The sequence below is a fragment of the Diceros bicornis genome, chromosome 31 (genome assembly GCF_020826845.1).
Source record: "Diceros bicornis minor isolate mBicDic1 chromosome 31, mDicBic1.mat.cur, whole genome shotgun sequence".
NCBI lineage: Eukaryota > Metazoa > Chordata > Mammalia > Perissodactyla > Rhinocerotidae > Diceros > Diceros bicornis.
The window spans coordinates 9,293,841-9,316,520 of record NC_080770.1 but is presented as its reverse complement, the minus strand read 5'-3'; the positions used below and the strand labels follow the sequence as shown (position 1 = coordinate 9,316,520).

The following is a 22,680-nucleotide window of genomic DNA, read 5'->3' as shown; positions in this document are numbered from 1 at the left end:
AACAGATAGATGTGCTGAGTGCCATCATCCTCCAGATTCCTTCTTTTGTTGCATCGCCTTTTAACCTGACAATATTCAGGTACTAATAAGGTTCTTTTCACCGCCCTGCCCACTGACTTCCCCAAAGGAGGCTCTTATAAACTCTCAGGGAAGCTGAAGCCAGACTGACCCTGAGACTCTGGGAGTCTTCACCAAATGTTGGCAGTATTGCCCTTTCCTTACCTAGCTAGATGTGTACTCGCTACTCCTCAACTTTTATATTAATCACCTTTCACATTCATATATATACATAGAGAGAACAATAATAACACAATTGAGATAATAACACAATAAGAGAATTCCCATTGGAAGATATCTCATATCTCATCACAGAGATGACTACCTAACCAACATGGGGGTCGGTGTAGCAAACAGCTGGTTATCAGCAGTAGGAGGAAAGCTGGGAGTGATCCTTGGAGGTGGTGCTGGTGAATGCATCTCCATCAAGTCACTGTGGCCCAGAGAGGCCAGTGGACAAGGCACTGGGTGAACCAACAAAAAGAATGAAGATGAAGACAATTATGACCACTTCCACTGCTACAGTTTATTAAGTGTGTTTTCTGAGTCGGCACTGTGCTCAGCATAAAGATGCTCTTGTTAATTCACACAGTAACCGTGAATTAGGCCAGTATTATCATTTGTACTTTACCAAGGTTTTGGGAACTTGAATAAATCTCCCAAGTTCATAAAGCTGGCAAACTCAGCTCAGATCCAGCCCAGGTCTGCCTGAACCAGGATCCCATGCCCTTGACCACCACACTGACCAGGGAAGAAGAGACCCGATCCTAAAAAATTAAAAAGTAATAAAAATAAACAACCTGAGAGATCTTAACCTCATCGTTCACTGAAAAAAAAAATCATGCTCTTCTGCATCAACAAGCATCTAAGAACTTTTCCAAACAACGTTCTCACCAAAAAAACAGAAATTGGTGTTGAAGGTGTAGAAAGGGAGAGGAGGAGGTGGAGAGAATGGGAAGGAAGTTAGTCACCCAGGAGAAAAAGAGATTCAAAAACCAGAGGGGGCGTGGCCAAAATCAAACTAAGTAAATGAACAAAACTGCCTCCTTTGGGGCCTCCTGGACTGACCCCCCAGTCTCAGCAGGGCTGAGGACAGTGTTTTTTATAAAGTTGTGTCAAACAGACCTGGGCTTCAAATCCTGCCTCTGCTACTTATCAGCACAGTTGCAGACAACTTCTGGGAAAAGACAAGCCGAAGGCCTGGAGACTCAACACACATTTGTTTGATGTAATGAATGGTCATTGACAAGCTACTTAAGTGCACTCCGTGAGCCTCAGTTTCCCCATCTGTGAAGTGGGCAAATCAAACCTGCCTCTGGCACTGTGATAAGGGTCCATCTCAGGGCCTGGCGGCCAGGGAGGGCTCGGCAACCAGGCTGACCATCACGGCTATGACTAATGTCCTAGTCATCGCCCCCTCACCACACGGGTCTGCAGTGCCAACTCGCTGGTCTCCCCACCCTCATCCCCACCCCGACTGTGACGTCCTCAAGGGCAGGGATTCTGTCTCTGCTGTTTTGTCCTGTTCATGCTTCTGTTTCCAGCCCAGCCCAGAACACACGGATGCCCAGCCACTGTCGGCCGAGGAAACGGTCTGGTTCCAGGGGACCAGACACAGGCTGAGGACGCACCTGGTCGCTGCGGGGAACTCCGTAGCGCAGCTCGTTCACGAAGTGCTCGCAGTTCTCGCTGGTCAGTTTGTAGAGCACCTCCTGCCCCACCAGCTCCTCCGCCCGCTGGATGATTTTGCTCGGAGGCAGAGGTGTGTACCTGCCATCGTGTTTGTTATTGACCTGGTACCTGTCCCTACCGGCCACGTCATACAGCAGTTCCTTCTTCACTATGGCCTTGTCAGCCAGGGTGGACATGATGCTGGCAGCACCAGCTCCCGCAATTTCACCTGTGGATTCACAAAGAGGAAACAGATTGGTCCTGGGAAGGCCCACAGGGGCTCAGAGCAGGCCCCCCGCCAAGCATCCACCCTTGCCACTACCCACAAGGGGATGAGCAGGTGTGGGAGGGTCTAGGGGGAAGGATCAAACACGTGCTGTGTGGCTTTGGAGAAGGCGTTTGCTGTCTCTGGGCCCTGGTTTCCTCATCTGAAATGAGGATTAGTAAAATTCCATGATTTATTGTGATTTTTTTTAACCTAGAGAAGCTGGCCTTCCACACCCTGTGACATCTCAGTGGCCCTCTTGGTTATGCAAATATGAGCCCTGAGCACACCCATCTCCCTGGGGGAATAGAATGTGAACCTTTTATGATTCCATCAAGGCTACACTTCCTTGACATATTCAAGGCTGATCACTGCAGAAAAGGTGGATGGATTTGCAGAAGTAGTTCCTACTCTTCTGGGAGCAAAGGGACCAAAACTCCACAGCTGCTCCCCGAGATGTGATACCAGGAAGGTCCAGGGGGTATCCCTGTACAGCCCTGGCTGAGTCTCCAGGGCTGGAAGGGGCAACAAAGCTCCAGAAATGAAACCGCCTTAACGAAAGAAGGTCTAGGGTCAATACAAAGACCAGGGCAGTGGGGAGGGAGAGCTGATGCCAGCACAGAGACTGAGCATCCCTCCGAGCCAGCCAAGCTGCAGGGTGCAGGGAGGGGCATGCTTTGTGTATGATGGTTAAAAAAGTGGGTGTGCACTACAGAGGTGGACCCCGGGAGCCCAGAGAACATCACAAGAGGAACATCACTCTCCTTCAAAGAACCACAAAGAGGATCAGGACCCCCAGGGCTCTTCTCAGCAGGGGAGGCATCCTGTTACACTGGGCAGGACAGGTCTTCCACTGTGACACCATGTGACAGCAACAAGCAATGGCAGGAGGGGTTGATCAGATTCCAGGTCCTGCTCTGCTTGTCTTTCCAAAGAGGACTAAACCCCTTTGCCCTGAGTACAATACTGAGATTTTAGAAAATCAGAGGAATTCAGGGCCGGCCCCGTGGCTTAGCGGTTAAGTGCGCGCGCTCCGCTGCTGGTGGCCCGGGTTCAGATCCGGGGCGTGCGCTGACGCACGGCTTCTCCGGCCACGCTGAGGCCACGTCCCACACACAGCAACTAGAAGGATGTGCAACTGTGACGTACAACTATCTACTGGGGCTTTGGGGGAAAACTAAATAAATAAAATTAAAAAAATAATAATCAGAGGAATTCAGACTTGCTACTAATAGGGGAGGTGTGCTTGAAGGAGCCATTGAAGTAAAGGAAAGAGATGATGCTGTGTCTGAGCCCTGTCTTTGTGGGGAGGGTCAGCGTGGGAACCGAACAGGTGAGCTTCAGTCCCCAGGGGCAGGACTGGGATGGGGGTGAGGCAAGCAAGGTGTCTAGAGCACAAAGCATCAGGAGGTACCAGCTCTCAGGGAGTGCAAGTACAGAGTCAGCCCCTAAGAATCAGAGCTCCCTTAAACTTTGCACTCTGGGCGGCACCCTTGGAGGTGGTATAATAGTGCACGGCTGACAGTCAGAAGCTTTGGTTTCCACTTCTGCCTCCATCACCGGGTAGTCTTCACATGTCACTCAACCTTGCTGAGCCCACACTGGGGGAATCCCCAAATACACACTAAAATTGATCCACAAACACACATGAATACAGTAATTTAAAGTCCTTTTAAAAGAATTATTTCAGTTTTTAAAAGTTATCTTTTCAAAGAAAATATTAAATAAACTACCGTAGAAAGGGCACGTGGATAAGGCAAACAGTCAATGACTGAATTTGGGGGACTGTCAGACTGGGCAGGATGCATCGTGGTTAAAGGCACAGAATAGAGAGTCGACAGCCAGGGTTTGAGTCCCACCTCCACCTCTTGCCTGCTGTGTGAACTTGGGCAAGTTGCTTAACTTCTCTGAGCCCCCATTCCTGGTAGAATATGGACCATAACGGTCCCTACCTGTTCCTACAGTACAGTACAGGGAGCTGTGGATTAAAGAACCAGCCAAGCAAGGTGCCTTCACCAGGGCCTGGCACAGGGTGAGTGGCCGGCAACTGGTGGCTGTCATTATTATTGGGGTTATTCTCTAAGCTACCTTCCAACTCTCATTGCTACCATTTTCTCAGTAGCGTGAGGTCAGTCCTCCTTGCCTCCCCTATTTCCCAAGATTCCTGTAGAGCTCAAGTGAGAAGACGCAGGTAGAGCATCTTTTCCCTTTAAGGAGGATCACTCACCCAATGATCAGTGGCATCCGTCCACCTGGATCCCTGTCATGCCTTCCTCTGCCTCCCAGCCACCAGTTAGACCCACTCAGTGCAGTCAGTCAATCAATACTGGGGCCCTACCAAGTGCCAGGCCTTGTCCAAGGTGCTGAGATAGTGGCGTGAACTAGACAGCGCACCTGCCCTCAAGTAGCTCATGTTCTAGGGAGAGGACACTGACAATGAACAAACAGAGAAAATAAGGTACTTTCAGGTGCTGAAAATGCTATGGAGAAGAAGACAACATATGCGGCAACTATGGAGAGGCAACATATGAGAGGATGCCGCATGTTCCTATGCGGCAACATAGGAGAGGATGACGAGGGGAGGCTGCTCTGGCTCGGGTTGGGGAGGGCCACCCTGGAAATGGGCATTTGAGTTGAGACTTGAATGATGACAAGGAGGCAGGTGTGCTGAGATCCAGGGAGAGCACCACAAGAAGAAGGAAGAGCAAGGGCAAAGACCTCGGGGAAGAAAGAGCATGGCATGCTCCAGAGGCTGCAAGGAAGCCAATGTGGCTGAAGTCTAGAGACCCAGGAGGAGAGAAGAGAAAGGTGAGGGTCAGAGAAGCAGGCAGAAGCCAGACCATGCCAGGCCCCACAGGCCACAGAACAGACTGAACCTTATTCTATGTGTGATGGAAATGCCAATCCAGAATTTTAAGGAGAGGAGTGACATAATCAGATTTATAATTTAGAATGATCACGCTGCCTTCCCAGTGAAGGAGGGACTGACCATAAGTGGGCAAGAGGCAGAGAAACCAGCTGGAAGCTATAGTAGCTTCCAGATGACAGAAGGTGGTAGCTTATACCAGGACACAGCAGTGGAGATGGCGAGAAGTGATTGGGTCTGGGGTCTGTTTTGGAGATAAAGCCAATAAGATTCCCTGATGGATTAGATACGGGATGAAAAGGATTGAGGATGAGCCTGAGCTAGATTCTTGGCCTGAACAGCTGGATGGTGTCATCCACTGGAGCCTTCCATTTGGGGCATGTCAAGTTCAACATGCCAGTTAGACACCAGGTGGAGAAGCCAAGTAGTCAAGAGGGTATACAAGCCTGAGGCTGAGCGGGAAGGCCTCAGCTGAGGGTCAGGCTTAGGAGATATGGACAAATGGAAGGTATTGGAACCCAGGGGACCCAATGAAGTCACCTGGGGAGAGTGAGGATTGGGGATATGGGAGAGGAGGAGGAGCCCACAGGAGACCAAGAAGGAAGGGCCCAGTGGGAGAGGAAGAAGGACAGATGGCAGGCGAAGAGCAGAAAGGTCACTTGTGTCAAAGACTGCAGAGAAGCCACGTAAGCTGTGACCAGAAAATTGACCTTTGGCTTTGTCAAGACATGGAGGGTCTTTTAGCAGCCTGATAAGAGCTGCTCCAGGAGGGGGGTAAAAAAGAGAGCCTGCTGGAGGCAACCGAATTGAGAATGAGAAGTGAGGAATCAACAATGGCCACGGTAGACAAGAGATCTGCTCTATGGGGAGTTACCTAGAGAGGATGTGAGGTCGAGGGGGTGTTTGTTTTATCAACAGGAGATATTACAGTGGTCTCTATGCCAATAGGAATAATCTAGTAGAGAGGGAAGCAATGATACTACAAAAGGAGGAGGGGAATTTGAGAAGCAATGTGCTTACGAAAGTAAGAGGAGGGGTCCAGGACCGACATATACGGGCTGGCTTTCTAAATAAGGGCAAGGGCACTGTGCATTTTAACAGAACAAAAGGCAGATTATGTGGGTGCAGATCTTGGTGGTTTGGTTAATCAGGGGTGGGGAAGATGACATCTACTCTGGTTACTTCTGATTTCTCCATAAGGACAAGGGGAGGCCATTAAAGGGACAGGCAAGAGACATGTCCAAGAATGTCCATAGCAGCTGTGTTCATAGCGGCCGAAAACTGGAACCAATCCAATGTCCATCAGCAGCAGAATGGATAACAAACTGAGGTGTATTCATATAACAGAAAATATACAGCAATGAAAAGATAAGAACTACCGCTACTCACAACACAGATGGCTCACGGCCCAATGAAAGAAGCAGACACAGACTGTGTGATTCCTCTCACATGAAGTTCTCAAACAAACAAAACTAATCTATGGCAAGAGAAGCTAAAATAGTGGTTGCCTCCAGGGAGGGGAGAGGATATTGAGGAGGCACGCAGGAACCTTTTAGGACAGGGGAATGTTCTAGATCTTGATCTGGGTCATTGTCACATGCATGGATATATTTTTTTTTTAAATTCACCAACTAAACACTTTACTACATTTGTGCACTTTACTATATTTATGTTATACCTCAGTTTGAGTAAAATATTTAAGAAAGGGGGTGGGGAATTCTCACAATAATTCTCCAAGTCAAGTATTCTTAGCCTCAGTGTACAGATAAAGAAACTGAGGCTGGAGAGTAGAAACTGGATTCACAGGCAGGCCTGCTGCCCAAAAACACATGATCTCCCAGGGAGTTTTACACTTAAGAGTTGAGCATGGTTTATATAAAGCCATAGCATATGAAAATGTAAAAGCAGAGCGCCCCCAGCTCAGCCCCTCTATAGAAGCCCTAGGGTTCCATGGAGCAGAGTTTGAAAACCACGGCCCCACACCAAACCGCCTTCTTATGCCTTCAGGAACCAACTGCCAGTCGGGAAGCAAAGAGAATGTTGGGGTCACCTGTTACCCACAGCTCCCCCATCTCCCTCTCCTCCCAGCCCCAGCACAGTGGAGGCTGTGGCCATCCTTACTTGGGGGGGCCAGGTGGATCACATATCCATCGCCAACGTAGATGGCCCAGTGTCGGTAGAAAGGCCGGAAAATCTCAATCAGGTCTCCAGGCTTGGGCTCTGGCTGCAAAACCAAGAAGAGGACTGTTAGAGGTGACACGAGTGAGACTTTGGAACTAGCTGGCAAAGGCTGGGGTCCCTGTCAGAGGCTGTCAAACTGGGAGGGTGTCCCACAGACACTCCCCAACCTGGCCGAGGGCCTGACCAAGAATTGGTGTCAGTCTCTGGCAGTAATGTCCTCCTGGCTGCTCATGCTGATGATAAGAGAGTGTGTGTGTGTGTGTGTGTGTGTGTGTGTGTCTGTGTGTGTGTGTGTGTGTGAGTGTGAGTGTATGAGTAAAGGAAAACACTTTCTCCTCTACACTCACACCAACACTTCTGACACCAGATGTGTGAATTTTCCACACCAAGCAATTCAGTCCTCAGTGGACATGGACTGGGTGTCCTACAATTTACCTCAATTTTGACACTAACCACCCAGAGTTAAGACAGACTCCACCAGTTAAGGGCTCAGTCCCACAAGAGTGCCCCCCACCCAGTTCAGCTGCTAATCATAAGTCCAGTTGTCACCTGCACTTCTGACCAACCAGCTATAAATCGGGGCTCCCATAACCCCTTCTCAGGTTCAATAATTTGCTAGAATGGCTCACAGAACTCAGGAAAACAGTTTTATTACTAGATTACCAGTTCATTATAAAGGATACAACTCAGAAACAGCCAGATGGAAGAGACACATAGGGCCTGGTACATGGGAAGGGGCACAGAGCTCCCACACCCTCTCCAGGCTGCCACTCTCCCAGCACCTCCACGTGTTCACCAACCCAGAAGCTCTCGGAATCCCTTGGGTTAGGGTTGTTTATGAAGGCTACATTATATAGGCGTGATTTTTTTCTTTTTTTGTGAGGAAGATCAGCCCTGAGCTAACATCCACGCCAATCCTCCTCTTTTTGCTGAGGAAGACCGGCCCTAAGCTAACATCTATTGCCAATCCTCCTCCTTTTTTTTCCCTTTTCCCCCCAAAGCCCCAGTAGATAGTTGTATGGCATAATTGCACATCCTTCTAGTTGCTGTATGTGGGACGTGGCCTCAGCATGGCCGGAGAAGCGATGCCTCGGTGTGAGCCCGGGATCCGAACCAGGGCCTCAGTCTCGGAGCATGCACACTCAACCGCTAAGCCACAGGCCGGCCCCTACATAGCCATGATTGATTAAATCATTGACCATTAGAGATTAACTCACCTCCAACCCCTCCCAGCTCCCAGGAGGCTAGAGGGGTGAGGCTGAAAGTTCCAGCTCTCTAATCCCACCATTGGGTCCTCCGCGCTGAGCCCTCATCACCTCATTAGCATAAACTCAAGTAAGGTTGAAAGGGGCTTGTTATGAACAACAAAAGACTCTCCTCTCAACCCTATCACTCAGGAAATTACAAGAGTTTTAGCTCTGTGCCAGCAACTGGGACAAAGACCAAAAATATATTTCTTATTATATCACAACTAATGTGTGTGGTAGTGAGCATGCATGTGCTTGTGCAGGCGGGGGCAGGAAGAACGCTGAAATGCTGCTCAGAGCCCCGTCCCCTTAGGGGGCATGGGGCGGGGCTTGAGAAAACTTCGAGGAGGTTCAAGATCACTTTCATTCAATGTTACTGAGGTGCCAAAAACAGACGCTGTGCTGAGTGCTGGGGGCAGGGGGCTTCCGACTTGGACCAGCATCAGGGGTGACAGCTTCTCTGGTCCAAGTCAATCTTAAATCTCTTTAATGAGTGAGGAAACCATCCCTTTAAAACACCAAGAGGCAGATCTCTCCTCTGCCCTTTGCAGTTACAGCCTCGCGCTCTTCAGCACAGTGAAGGGGGGGAGTTGTGGGGGCGAGGGGGGGGGGTGGGTAGGTGGGGGCTGGCTCGCTTGTTCTTAGCGGGCAGCTTCACAGGGGTTACCACTGCCAAGCCCTGTGTGCCTGACTGAGTGATTCCCTCAAGGATGCAGAGGGGAGAAGGACTCGCCTTTGCACGGCTTCCCTTGGGATAAAAACAATGGCCGGTGGGAATAGCCAATCACAACTTTGAAGGCTGTGAAGCAGGGTCAGTGGGAGTTCATTTCTATTTATAGAAACATTAAAACTGCAAACAAGCATCACATATGGCAGGAAAAAATTCTTTTCACGAGAATTTGCCCGATTAATCATGTTCTCTTGTGCAGTACTTATAATTTATCTTCCCAAAAGAAGGCACCCAGACCTTACTGAGAACCTGTTTCAGAACAATGGACAATGGCTGCAGTTTAGGAATCCCATTTGTTTTCCAGAATAAAAGAAAAAAATATTAATTGTTTGGTGAGAGTTAGAGGGTCTTCAAGGATCCCCCAGGGGAATTTAACTGGGGGCCTCCATGAATAAGCAAAGAGGTAAAGACAAGACAGGGATCCAGCCCTGAAGGAGGCTACAGATTGGAAAAGGAGAGTGTGCACATAAGTAATATGGTGCCAAGCAATAGTCAGCCAGCGGGTGCACAGACCCAAGGAGCTCACTGTGCTCCAGACAAACATCAATGAAAGGAGACCTACACATAGAAATATGCCCGGAAAAAAATTCTTATTACGATGACAAAAATATCTACAAAGAAACTCAGAATGTATAACACTAAACACTAAAAGATGACAGAGGGGCAAATGCATGATGCTAAGTAAAAGAAGCCATATACAAAAAGGTACGTCATGTATGAGTCCATTTATATATACTTCCAGAAGAGGCATCACTAGAGGCAGGAGAGTGATCAGTGATTGCCAGGGGCCGGGAGTGAGGAGAGGGGTTGACAAGAGAGGAGCGTGAGGGAATTTGGGGGCAATGCAACTGATGATTATGCAATTGTATGTGTTTAACAAAACTCAAAGAACTGAACTTAAAAGGAGTAAATTAGACCTTAATTTTTTTTAAACATACACTTTTTTTTAAATAAAAGTGAAAAATATTTTTTTAATGGATATCTACAGTTTGAAAGGAAAAAGTTGTGATGTTTAAATACCCAAGCAAATTGCCTGTCCCTTGTAAGGGCAAAAGACACATATTTTCAAATATACATAAGCTCAAATAATACCACTCAAGGAAGCTTCTTTTTAAAAATGAAGTGAAAGCTTGTGGACTCACCCTGGGCACTAGTTCAAAGCAAGGACTCGACGTTCACATGGCAACACGGATAATCTTTTAGACATAGTGCTAAGTGGAAAATGAGAATGAGCTCTGCAACCTAATACCATTTATATAAATTAAAGATGCCCACACAAAAATCAATAATATACACCCTATAAGAACCAGACCTGAAAAAATAATTTTAAAAAAGCAATAACAACCAGAAAAAAATCATACAAACTAAAGAACATACATTAAATATATTATGGCCACTGGGAAGATGGAGTAAGGGATGATGATAAATGGGAACCAAAAAAAACCACAAGAGAGGGGGTCTTACAGTGACCAGTGAGGGCAGGGTACCACGAACTAAGGACATGAATAATTCTCTATCACGATCACTAAAATCTAACTAGAGAAACAATGACTTAATGATACACACAAGCCAATTCAGCTGAATCAAAATTAAGAACTCAAGAAATCGTGTTATAAAATTAGACGTATGAGAACTACATTCCACGGGCCAAATTTCTGCCTCTGCTCATTTTTGGATGCAAGCTAAGAATGGTTTTTACATTTTTTTAAATGATTGGGGAAGAAGTCAAAAGAAGAAGACTATTTTGTGACACATGAAATTATATGAAATTCCAGCTTCAGTGTCCCTAAAGTTTTATGGGCACACAGCCACCCCCATTTATTTACATATTGTCCATGGCTGCTTTGTCTCTACAACAGTGGAATTGAGTAGTTGCAACCAAGACCATACGGCTTGCAGAACCTAAAATCTTCACTATCTGGCCCTGTCCAGAAAAAGCTTGCAGACTCCTGGTATAAAAGGATCAACAGTGATAGCTCCCTCATTCAGCTTGATCCCTAGTCCAGGAATTGGGTTGTATCCCGTTGCCAGGTGGTTCTTCCCCCAGGAACAAGGTGGCCCAGCAGGAAGCACTAGAAAGAGAGCCGCCTCTCCAGGGCAGGACTGGGCAGGATCCCCAGCCAGCACAGTAACCAGGGCTCTCCTACGCAACACCGGCGATAACAATGGCAAAGCTGAGACTCTGCACCCACGAGATTCCAGAACAAAAAGTCTTTATTCTCCCCACAAAAGCAGAGTTACAAAGAGCTGTGTAATAGCCATTTTCCTTAGCAAGCAAATTGAGGAGCAATTTCTGGCCTCCAAAATTCATACTGGAAAAACAACATAAACAACCATTAATAAGGACCAATTAAATAAATTATCTTACATCCATATGTACATAGAGCTGATACCGGCTCAACACAAGGTTGACATAAGGGAAGCCATATTGTAGAAAAGAAACCCTATTGTAACTTTGAATGACCTCTGATTAACTAGCCCAGACATGCTCTGTGGATTTTATGGCCCCTCCCAGCTGCTATAAGTTGATAACTTTGTTCTCTTGAGTTCCTTAGGAATCTGATGACACCTGAACAGAAAGTCTATGCTGAAGCCATCATCAAGGACAACTAAAAGATCAGGGTCATGAGTCGGCCATCTTCCCTCTTGCTAGCAAGCTGTAATAAAGTCCTTTCTCTCCTGTTTCCTTGCCTCTTGACTATTGGCATATCTTGCAGCGGGCAGACGAACCCCGTTTATGGGTGGTAACACAGCCATTAGAGAGAACAAGGTGGATTTATAAGAGCAGATATGGAAATAATTGGAAAAAGTAAGTTGAAAAACATTTTTATCCCATTTTGGCTTAAAATACATTTCATAGATTTATAAGCAAAATATATTATACACTATGTATGATCTGAGGAAAATACACCAAACTGTTGCATACTATATACAGTGGGGGGTTGGGATTCAGAGAGTTACATTTTATATCATATATTTTATTGTTTTTTTACCAATATGAATTACTTATATAATAAAATTGTGTGTGTGTGTGTGTGTGTGTGTGTGTGTGTGTGTGAGGGAGACTGGCCATGAGCTAACATCTGCGCCCATCTTCCTTTATTTTATATGTGGACACCACCACAGCATGGCTTCGTAGGCGGTGCGTAGGTCCACATCCGGGATCTGAACCTGAGAACCCTGGGCCACTGAAGCAGAGCGCACGAACCTAATCACTACACCACTGGGCCGGCCCCAAAATTTTTTTAAAGATTTTTAGGTGGGAAAAAAAATCCCTCATGTTGATGAAGTTGCATTTTTTTAATTGGAAAAGGTGGACATTATCTGTCACCAAAACCTCTTGCAACCATCTCCCACCTGGAACCTGTAAATATGACCATGTTAATGACGCTTAAAAATCAGTAACACTTAAATGTAACAAATAAAATCATAAAATAAATTTTAAAATAATATAGATGGATATGTATCAGATCTTAGAATAGAGGAAGACAGTCTAAGGATAAAGGCCAAAGAAAAAGGCATAAAGTAAAAGACTAAAAGTTTTTATAATTTAAAAAATGTTAAAGCTCTTATTATTAAAAGTTTCTATCATTGCCTGTTATGTTCCTACTCCCTTTTAAGGGAAACTGATCACCCACGATCCCCACTGCCCAGCAGCCATGTTTTATACCATGTGACCACCGCATCCCAGCCTCAGCCAGTTGAACTAGAAGAAGGCACCGGCCCCAAGCAGGCTGGCATCTTGGGATCCACCATGATAAGTGGAGCTGGGCCAATCAAATCCTCTCTCTCTCTCTCAAAAATCTGAACGAAGAAATAGAAAAAAAAAAAAAATAGGTTTTTGGCAGTAGGGGTTAAACTGAAAAGTCACAACGCGGAAGAGGCAAGGGAGACCCCAATGGACCATGGGCCAAACCAAGGATGGGAGGAGAGAACGCCAACTCTGACCAAACAGAAGATCCCTGTTGATAGCGGGAGAGAGGGAAGCAGGCCTATCAAGATCAGCTAGCTGAGCCACACCAGTACTGGAGCACCAGCATGGAGATGCACAAACACCAGCTGCTGAGGAGCCTGGAACCACCTTGGTCCTGAACTGCCTCCCAGCTCTAGGCCCTGAGAGGCCCTGTTATTATAGCTCCCATTCGTAGATTTTCATGAGAATCTCCTTACCTCTCTACATGTGTCCTTAAACTGAACCTTCTTTACTTGAGCTCGCTTAAGTGGGCTGCTTGTGATTTATAGCCAAAAGAGCCAGACCAGAACATTCTATGCATTGGAAAACACCAAAAACAAGCTACCGTAACCAACTGGAAGAAAATGACTGGGCCGGCCCCGTGGCTTAGCGGTAAGTGCGCGTGCTCCGCTGCTGGCGGCCCGGGTTCGGATCCCAGGCGCACACTGACGCACGGCTTCTCCAGCCATGCTGAGGCCGCATCCCACATATAGCAACTAGAAGGATATGCAACTATGACATACAACTATCTACTGGGGCTTTGGGGAAAAAAAGGAGGAGGATTGGCAATAGATGTTAGCTCAGGGCTGGTCTTCCTCAGCAAAAAGAGGAGGATTAGCATGGATGTTAGCTCAGGGCTGATCTTCCTCGCAAAAAAAATAAAAACAAAATAAAAATTAAAAAAAAAAAGAAGAAAATGACCAAAAAAACAGTTAATATCTTTCATATATAAAGAGTTTTTATGAATGAATAAAAAAGATTTGAACACCAAAATAGAAAAAATGGACAAAGGGCATAATAAATAATTTAAAAAGAGAAATACATATTACCCTTAATACAAGAAAACATATTCTACCTCATTAGTAATCAAATAAATGCAAATTAAAAACTGGTTTGGGGGAAATTAAAATACTAATACTAAATATAGAAAAACGTGCAGGTAAACAGGCACTCTCATTGCTGATGGGAATATAAATCAGTACAACTTTTTTGAAGGGCAATTTGGCAATTTGTATCACTAACCTTAAAAATATTCATTCCTTTTGACTTAATTTCTATTTATAAACCAGATCTTGAAGAAATAATCTGAAATGCCCACAAGAGATGTCCATCACCAAGTCACATCTAATGGCAAAACACTGGATACCGAAATACCCTACACAAAGAGATGAGTTAAATCTTGCCGTATTTATATACCAGGATACTGTACAGTTATGTTTTAAAAGTATTATTTTAAAAGAATACTTAATAACAAGAAGTGTCCATAACATAATGGCTAATGAAAAAGCTTTATACAAAATAGTATATTTTTTAAACTTTGTTTAGAAAAGAAAATTTAAACATACAAAAGAAAAAATGGGGAAAATACACCAAAACATAAACAGTGTTTATTACTAGGTAGTAGATTTTGGGGTATTAATTTTCTTTTTAATTCTTTTCTAGTTTTCCAAAATGTTTAAATACACATTTATCTGTTTTAAAATCAGAGAAAAACTTAAGACTTGACAAACATCAGTGTGTTCAGTTTGGGGAAATCCATACAATTATTACTATGTAACAAAGTAAATACACACAGCACGAAGACTGGAACAATTTATACCAACACCCCAGCAGAGATTCCCTCTGGGTGTTGGGACTAAGGGTACTTATTGTGATTGTCTCACTTCCTTCTATTTTTCTGTATTTTCCGCTTTCCTGCAATGAGCATTTTTAAGTTCATAGCATGCTTCCCAACATTTTATTATGAAAATTTTTTGAACATACAGTTTGAATTTTCAGAATTGAAGGCATTTTTTAGCGAACATCTGTATACCCACCACCTAGATTCTCCTGTTACTGTATTTCCTTTATCACAAATACGCCCACCGATGCATTCCACCTGTAGAGTATCTTAAACTCTTCTTTTAAATTTAAGTGATCCGGGCGACCCCGTGGCTTAGCGTTTAAGTGTGCGCGCTCTGCTACTAAGGGCCCTGGTTCGGATCCCCAGGGGCACCCAGACGCGCTGCTTCTCCAGCCATGCTGAGGCCGCGTCCCACATACAGCAACTAGAAGGATGTGCAGCTATGACATACAACTATCTACTGGGGCTCTTTGGGAGGAAAAAAAAAAGGGAGGAGGATTGGCAATAGGTGTTAGCTCAGAGCCGGTCTTCCTCAGCAAAAAGAGGAGGATTAGCACGGATGTTAGCTCAGGGCTGATCTTCCTCACAAAAAAAAAAAAAAATTTAAGTGATCAGTGTTTTGAGAGAGGCAGAGGGGAAGCGCTGAGGGAGCCCAGGACAATGACAACAGTAATAAAACAAGCACGTGGTGGTTCTAACTCTGGGATCTGGAACTCACTGGTTTCCTGCCGCCAAGCCTGCAGCCTTTACCCGCAGCTGCGGTTCTCAGACTTGAGCCTGCGCACAAATTACAGGAGAGGGGGTTGCTGGCATGCATGCAGAATCACAGTGTGTTTTTAACAAATACCCTCCCCCGCCCCAGGGAAACGATGTAAGTGGCTGAGGACACCCCTTGAGAATCCCCTTACCTTGCCAATGCCCACCTCTGCCCGGGAGGGTCAAGGAACTCATTCATTTGCTCATTCACTCGACAGATGCTCACAGAGAGAGGCGCCAGGCACCACCCTGGGCACCTGGGCTCTGTCTAGGGACAAAGCAAAGATCCCTGCCTTCCTTCGTGAAGCTTTTGTTCAGTCTCAGGGAGAAAGACAGAACTTTAAAAAAATTTTTTTAAAAACCTTAGTAAATAAGTAAATCATTTAGAATCTTAGAAGAGATACCAAATAAAAACAAAAAGAAAGAAAAGGCAGAGCAGAGTGGAGGGGGCTGGAGTGCAGGGGGAATGGGGCAGGGGGTGCAATACTGAATAGGGGGTCAGGGGGGCCAAGAGTGGGCCCTGAAATGTCTAGAACACCCAGGCAGAGGGAACAGCCTGAGCAAACGCCCCAGGGCAAGAGCGTGTTTGAGGATGGCCCAGAGGCCAGCATGGCTGGAGTGGAGGGGACAAGGCGGGGAAAGTGGGACAATGGAGGACGGAGACAGTAGATGATGGCTCAGACAAGATGGGGCAGCGCGGGATGAGAGGTGATGGATTCTGGATTGCTTTGAAGGGAGAGCCAAGAGGATTTGCTGACGGAATGAGGTGGGGCGTGAAGGGAAGAGGAGTCAAAGATGACCCCAAGGTTTCCGGCCAAAGCAACTGGGAAGGTGAATGGCAGGCCGCAGACAGAGCAGGCTGAGGGAGGATCGGGCGCTCCTGCTGGGTGTGCTGGGCAGAAATGTCCACCAGGTGGCCAAATGGAGAGGCTAGGGAGGCAGCTGAGTCCATCAGCCTGGAGGTCAGGGAATGGTCTGGAATGAGGGTCACCGGTGACCTATCTAAGAACAGCTCCTGTTGGAAGTTGGAGACAAACGCCTGGCTGAAATGGGTGTGAGAGAGAATGGGAGGAGAGGAGCTGGAGATGACGCTGGAAAAGGCAGCACCTGAGATTTTTGTTGAAGTCTTGAAAGATGAGGGGGTACGCGTACATGGTAGAGACAGAATTCAAACCCAAATCCTACACTCTTAACCCTCACACTCTCTTGCCATCAGAGACTGCGGTGGGGAGGGAGTGGCTGCAAAGGGGATACAGAGAGGTAAGCAGAGATGTAGGGGAGACAGGCGCAAGAGCATAGTGGTGGGGGCATCTCAGGGTGTTCTTGGGGTTGGGCCAGAAGCAGGATCCCTGGGGTGAGGCCCAGGCCTGGCATTTTTTTGATGCTTCCTTGTGATTCTACTATGCAGGCCAGAGTGAGAACCCCAGGAGAGGGTGTCTGAAGGGGAGGGAGTGAGAAGACTGGAGCGTTAGGCTGACATGGGCAGTCATACCTCATTTTGCAGGTGGGGAAACTGAGGCTAAGGGAGATAAGATCAGTCACCCAGGGTCAGCCTGAAAGTGGCAAAGCAGGAACTTGAACCCCAGCCTCTTCCCTCCCCACGAGCAGAAAGGAGACAGCTCAGCCCTCTAGTGGATCCCACCATCTCCTGTCACGGTCCTCCCATACTAACCCACATTCACCCCTGCAACCGTGATCCAGGGCGAGACTCTCCACTTCCGGCACTAGACAGGACCAGAGGGGGAAGTGAGGACACTTTTAGAAGAACTTTCACCCCAAGGGTCAAAACGAGACCAAAAGAATGTTTTTCTGTAACTCAGAGACCAAAAGAATGTTTTTCTGTAACTCAAAGCCACTACGGAAGAATTCCTATCCACCCACACTCAGCCTTGGCAGGGGTTTGCAAGTTTGTTTTTTTAATGAAATATTTCAGGCGTTCAAAAGATACAGAAAGTAGGAGAATGAGCATGACTGCTCTGTGTTTAAATCAAGATGGATTTATTTTTCAGAAACAGCAGACTGATTACAGCCTTGGGGCTCTGGAACCAGACAGCTTGGGTTCAAATCTGGGCTCTGTGACTTACTAACTGGACAACCTTGGCAAGTCACCCGACTTCTCCCAGCCTCAGTTTCCTGAGCTGTAAAATGGGGGTGATGATGGCACCTGATTCATGGAGTTGTCCTGAAGATCAAACAAGATAACACCTATAAATCACTCAGCAAATACCACCTGGCACATGGGAAGTGTTCTGTAAATGGCAGTTTTTGCTGCCACTGTTCTTGGGGGTGTTTTTATGATTTTTAATTTGACAAGGTCTCAGACAGCTGCGGGGCCAGCTGGAGGCACAGTAGAGGTTGTGAAATCCAGCCTGAGAGCTAGTTCTCCTGTGCGCTCCCAGCACCACAACCTGTGGTAAGTGTGGAAATCCCTAACCTCATCCTCTGCATTTCTGACGCTCTGCGGAAACGTCTAGAAGCTTGTGATAAAAAGAAAGACTGAAGTCCAGGGTGGGTGCTGAGAAGGCACCTCCCAGCAGAAAGCTGGGAATTTCAGAGCCAAAGTCTTAGGAAGAGAAGGAACATGTGAGGAGCTGGGTGCCGATCCCGTCTCTCTCAGGCTGCGTTTTCAGAAGCAGAGCCCAGTCCTGAAACTGGGCTCCTCTCTGCTCTATTGCTGTGTGACCTTCAGGAATCACTTAACCTCTCTGAGCTTCTCCAGTAAAACAGAGCCGTTAAGACCCACCCAGCAGGGTTTATGTGAGGAATAAATGATATGGGAGCATAAGCTGTAAAACCAGTTATGCCCATGAGAGGGTTGAGACCTTGTGCCCCCAGCTGGGTGGGTGCAGGGAGCATGAAGGGGAGGCCTCACTGCCCAGGCTCCTCATCTCAGGCCCAGAGAGAAGGTGGAGGAGGGGTTGGGTGACACAACCCCTCATGCCCTGCCAGCTGCTGGGAGAGGGACAGTGGCAGCTCCAGTGGGCACCAGGCCCAGCCCGAGCAGCCCAAATGTCAAGATGTCCCGGAAAAAGGAGGCAAAACTCATCTGCCCTCCCAGGCTCCTGACCTCCAGGCCTGTTCTAGTGTCCAACCTCACCCCCCGTGAATCAGGACTGCCCCCCAACTCATCTGGGGACCACCACCTCCTGCTGCCAGGCACTACTCAGGGTTTTCACAAGTCACCTGGAATCCGTACAGCAGCCCCATTTTACAGACCAGGAAACGGCTCAGAGATGGGAAGTAACTGGCCCAAGCTCTCAGAGCTCCCCAAGAAGCACAGCCAGGATTCCACTGCAGGTCTCCCAATGGAAGCCAAAGGCCAACTTCTTTCCACTACACCAAGTAATTCACACGAAGATGCTGACGGTGATAACCATCCCCGTGGCGAGCTTTGCCTCTCCATCACCTTACTCTAGGCCTGAAATGCCCTTGGCTGTTCACTGGCAAACTCCTACTCACGCCTCAAGACAGGCTCAAAGTCCCCGCCTCCTCAGTGCCTCCTCTGCTGCCCGGCAGAGTGTCACAGCTGCCCCCACGGCCACAGCCCTGTTTATCAGATGACTATAATTGTTGAGCGGAGCCCGTGGGAAGGAGTGATCAGTTTCCACGCCCAGCCCACCAGCTAGACTAAGCAGCCAGCCTGGGATATACAACGTTCTCAGTAGGGGTTCGTGGCCTAGAGGGACACATCGCTTCCTCCTCAAGCCCCTCCCAGCCTGCAGCCCCTCCCGAGTGGGGAAGACCCCCCTGCAGGGCCCAAAGCCCCATTGCTGTTTGAGAAGGGTCCTCTTCCCCAACTCCCTTATGCAACTTAATGAGCTCCACAGACATCTGCCAGAACATCAGGCAAACTGAGAGGGTCACAAAGAAGCCCATAAGTTTAGAGTCAGAAATCAGAGCAGGCCCACCCATTTCCTCACATTCTGGAGCCTCGGTTTCACTTTGGATTTTCACTTCTCCAGTGGCAAGTTTTTAACAAGCCACAGATTTAAGGGTGCAGTGTTGCTGGAGGAGGGAAGGCAAAGGCTCCCGGCCCACTCATTCTAAGCAAATCTGGAACACGGAGAGCAGAGAAACGGTCAGTGCTGGCACTGACCAGGAGGCCTCCCAGGGAGGTCCAGGGAGCAGATTTAACCAGGAACACTGGTCAAGCCCTAAGAGCCAGGCAGTGGCACACCCAGTGCCGGGAGGTGGAAGCCGTATTCCCCGGGTGCAGACAAATAGAAATGGGTTGTCCGCAGAGAATTTTAAAACAATACGACACAACAAAAGTCAGTCTGCTGTGTATTACCACCATCTGCCAACAATTTTAAATAATAGTGATAAAATACTACTCCCCCTAAAGCTATTGTATTGTTTTAAGTTCTCCTTGTGGCAATTACTGCTGAGATTTAATAATATATATGTGAGCCTCAAATTAGCACATTTTTATTTCTTATTCTTTAAAAAACTTTGTCTTCTCCATGGCAGTTCAATCAGAGAACACCCAGTTATGCAGTCAGCTGCTGACACATAGGCTCAGCTACACATGTCTGTTCCCACAGCGAGTTCCGAATCGCTCAGAATGGTTTGAACTTTCTGCACAGTTTGTGTCACCAACCCCTGTGGTTCTACATTTTCCTGTGTTTAAACAGAAGACAAAGAGCCTGCTCTCTCTAAACCATTCGTAGACCACCTGCTTCTGGGTTGGAATTTCATGGGTAGCAGAGCAGCTCCCTTGCTGCGATCTATTGCAAGTCAGCCTCAACACAAGGGTTTTTAATTTAAAAATTTTAAAAAGAGGGAAAAAAGAGTCTGCTCTCCCAGTGCCAGAAGAAACTAAAAAGAAGTGTTTGAAAGCCTGAATCATTTTCACCAAGAGCCAGACTCTCATTCTAAAGCAATGGTTTAAATAAATGTCAATGTTTACCGTTGTTCAGCCGTTTTCTCTGACTTTTGCAGAAGAAGAAAATCTCGGGAGAATTTTGCCAAAGATAAAAATTTATGATGAATTTTCTGGGGAAGATGTTTTAGTGAAAATGTTTCAAATGTGGAGATATTTAGAAGCCACTAGAATTGATTTAGGAAAAAAAAAAGACAGGCATTATTGCAATGTCTGAAATTTATTATGAAATGGGATTTTTACGAATCTCTGACAAACTTATCCTAATGTTTAAGGCTTTTCCTATTTGGATATGTGTTGGTTCATATGAAGAGAAGCTTTTGAAATTAAAATTAATAAAAAGGGTTCTTCAATCAACTGTGAGCAAAGATGAATTGACAAATCTAGCTTCACTGAATATTGAACATGAACATGCAAAGAAGATCAGTTTTGACAAAGTCATGGTCAACTTTTCAGAAGTTAAAGTTCCAAAACAGAAACTGTAATGTTATTATCATTCATTACTGTGATCACCCTATATGTAAGAATAAGTTGTTTTCAAAAATACGTGAATGCAATTAAAAACCATTAATCCATTACTTTTTTCTATTTTTCTCTCTAACTTTATTGATTTTTCATTTTTTATTTTTTCACTGACATGACTTCATATACAAAGCTCAATAAAAGGAAATTTTCACTAGGTTTCTTTTCTGGGCATTATTACTATTTATTTCATGATTGTGACTGGAAATAATGTCAGATGAAAGAGAGAGAGATTTAAAAACGACAGCTCCAGGCATCAAATAAACCAGGTACACTCTGATGCCAGGTGCGGTGTGAAGCTCTTTACCAGGATTGAAATAATAATAATAATAGTGAATTACAGTTGAGCACTCAATAAGTGTGTGAAGCACTGTTCTGAGCACTTCGTAAGTATTCAGTCATATAATCTTCACTCCCCGGAACAGAGGGGTTTTGAAACTTGATCCAAGAGACGCAGCTAAGTGCTCAGCGGGAACACAATCCCCGGGGGTCTACCTCACAAGCTGGCGCTCTGAACCTCTCTGCCGCCTGCCAAGGCCCTTTATGATTTCCGAACCACATCACAGGTTAGAAAACGAAAACGTGAGAGCTTGGAAATTGCTGGCAGGGCTGGTCATGAGGTGCGGTCAGCTCAGACCAGAAAAGGCCCCTGCGGTCAGACCCAGGCGAGGCCTGGGGTAGCAGCTCCTGCCCCACTCAGCCCCAGCGGCCAGTCCAGGCGTTCTGGCCGGACTCAGGACGGCAGCACAGGGCCTTTGCGGAGCAAGTCGTCCCTTCTGCCTCCCTCTCCATGTAGGTCCCGCAGGGCCTGCCTTCCCGGAGGCCGGTTTCAGCAGGGCGGCCTCCACACCTGCCCTCGCAAGTTCAGGCACCGAGACGACTCCAACAGGTGCCCGCTGACCCACACCCACTCCTGCTGCCCAGCGGCTGCGGAGGTGTGGCCCCACCTCCTCAAGCATCGTCTCCCTGAAGTGACAACTCAGGCCCGGGACAGCGAGTCCCCACTAAAACACGACCCCCAGCCCCAGCCCACGCCCGCCCCACACTTACGATGGGCGCGCGCATCTTCTTTCGTGACGTGGACTCTCAGTTTCAGGCTGGAGTTCGCTTTCTCAGCAGTGTAAGTGCCTGAGGCAGGGAGAGCAGGAGATTCTCTACGTCGTAAACAGGAAACAGCGTCCCCGAGACCCCAGGGGACGGGGGTTTCTGGTGGGGAGACCGTGCGCTGTGCGTCTGCCACCGGATTCAGGCACAACCGCCTACTCCCTCGGAGTTCCCCGCCCGCCGCCTCCCTGCCCTGCACTTGGCCCAGAACCCACGCATCCCCTGAAGGGGGCAGGGGAGGGTCACCCGATACTGAGAGGCTTGGCGGCCCAGCTGCAGGGAGCGCGATCGGTGTCGCCTGCCCAGGGCGCCGCGCCCCAAAAAGTCGGCCAGGGCGCCGCGCCCGGCCCTCCCTCCCCGGTCCGCGGTGCCAGGAGGCGGCAGCTGCTTGCAGGCTGCTCCCCAACTTGTTTACTCCCGCCTCACCCAACTTCTCCCTCTCCCACACAGCCCTTGGGACCCGGAGAGCCGCCCCAAGCATCCCACCCTTTCTTAAGTCCCAGGAAGAACCTGTCCACCCACCTCTCGGACTTGGAGGCAGCGCGGCCGCCACTGCAAAGAGAACGAGTTTAATGGCCGCAGAGGCCAGACCGGCGTGAGGTCACCGGGCCCCTCCCTGTGTGACTGGCTAATGAGAGCCACGCAGAGCTCCCTGCCCCCGGCACAGGGACAGCGGGCTCCGGCCTCTGGGCTGGACAAGCCAGGATGCCTCCCTCTCACCCCGACCGCCTCTCCCCACGTCCTCCTCTGCCCCCCTCTCCCCGACACACTGGATCCAGCTCCAGGGCCACCTCCTCACCTCTTCTACACGCGCTCTGCGGGC

The 22,680-nt window shown here is 47.6% G+C and overlaps 1 protein-coding gene across 1 annotated transcript in view; it reads right to left on the bottom strand.

The window, feature by feature from the left end:
- LOC131394911 (phospholipase A and acyltransferase 3) overlaps nt 1–22,468 on the bottom strand; it is a 28,426-nt gene extending 5,958 nt beyond the window's left edge. Inside the window, exons 1-4 of the mRNA XM_058526607.1 lie at nt 22,380–22,468; nt 21,804–21,881; nt 6,981–7,083; nt 1,689–1,957 (exon numbers count right to left, since the gene is read on the bottom strand). Coding sequence (XP_058382590.1) covers nt 1,689–1,957; nt 6,981–7,083; nt 21,804–21,818 — 387 coding nt within the window. The 5' untranslated portion in view covers nt 21,819–21,881; nt 22,380–22,468. The remainder of the gene's footprint in view (nt 1–1,688; nt 1,958–6,980; nt 7,084–21,803; nt 21,882–22,379) is intronic.
- Nucleotides 22,469–22,680: the final 212 nt, after the last annotated feature.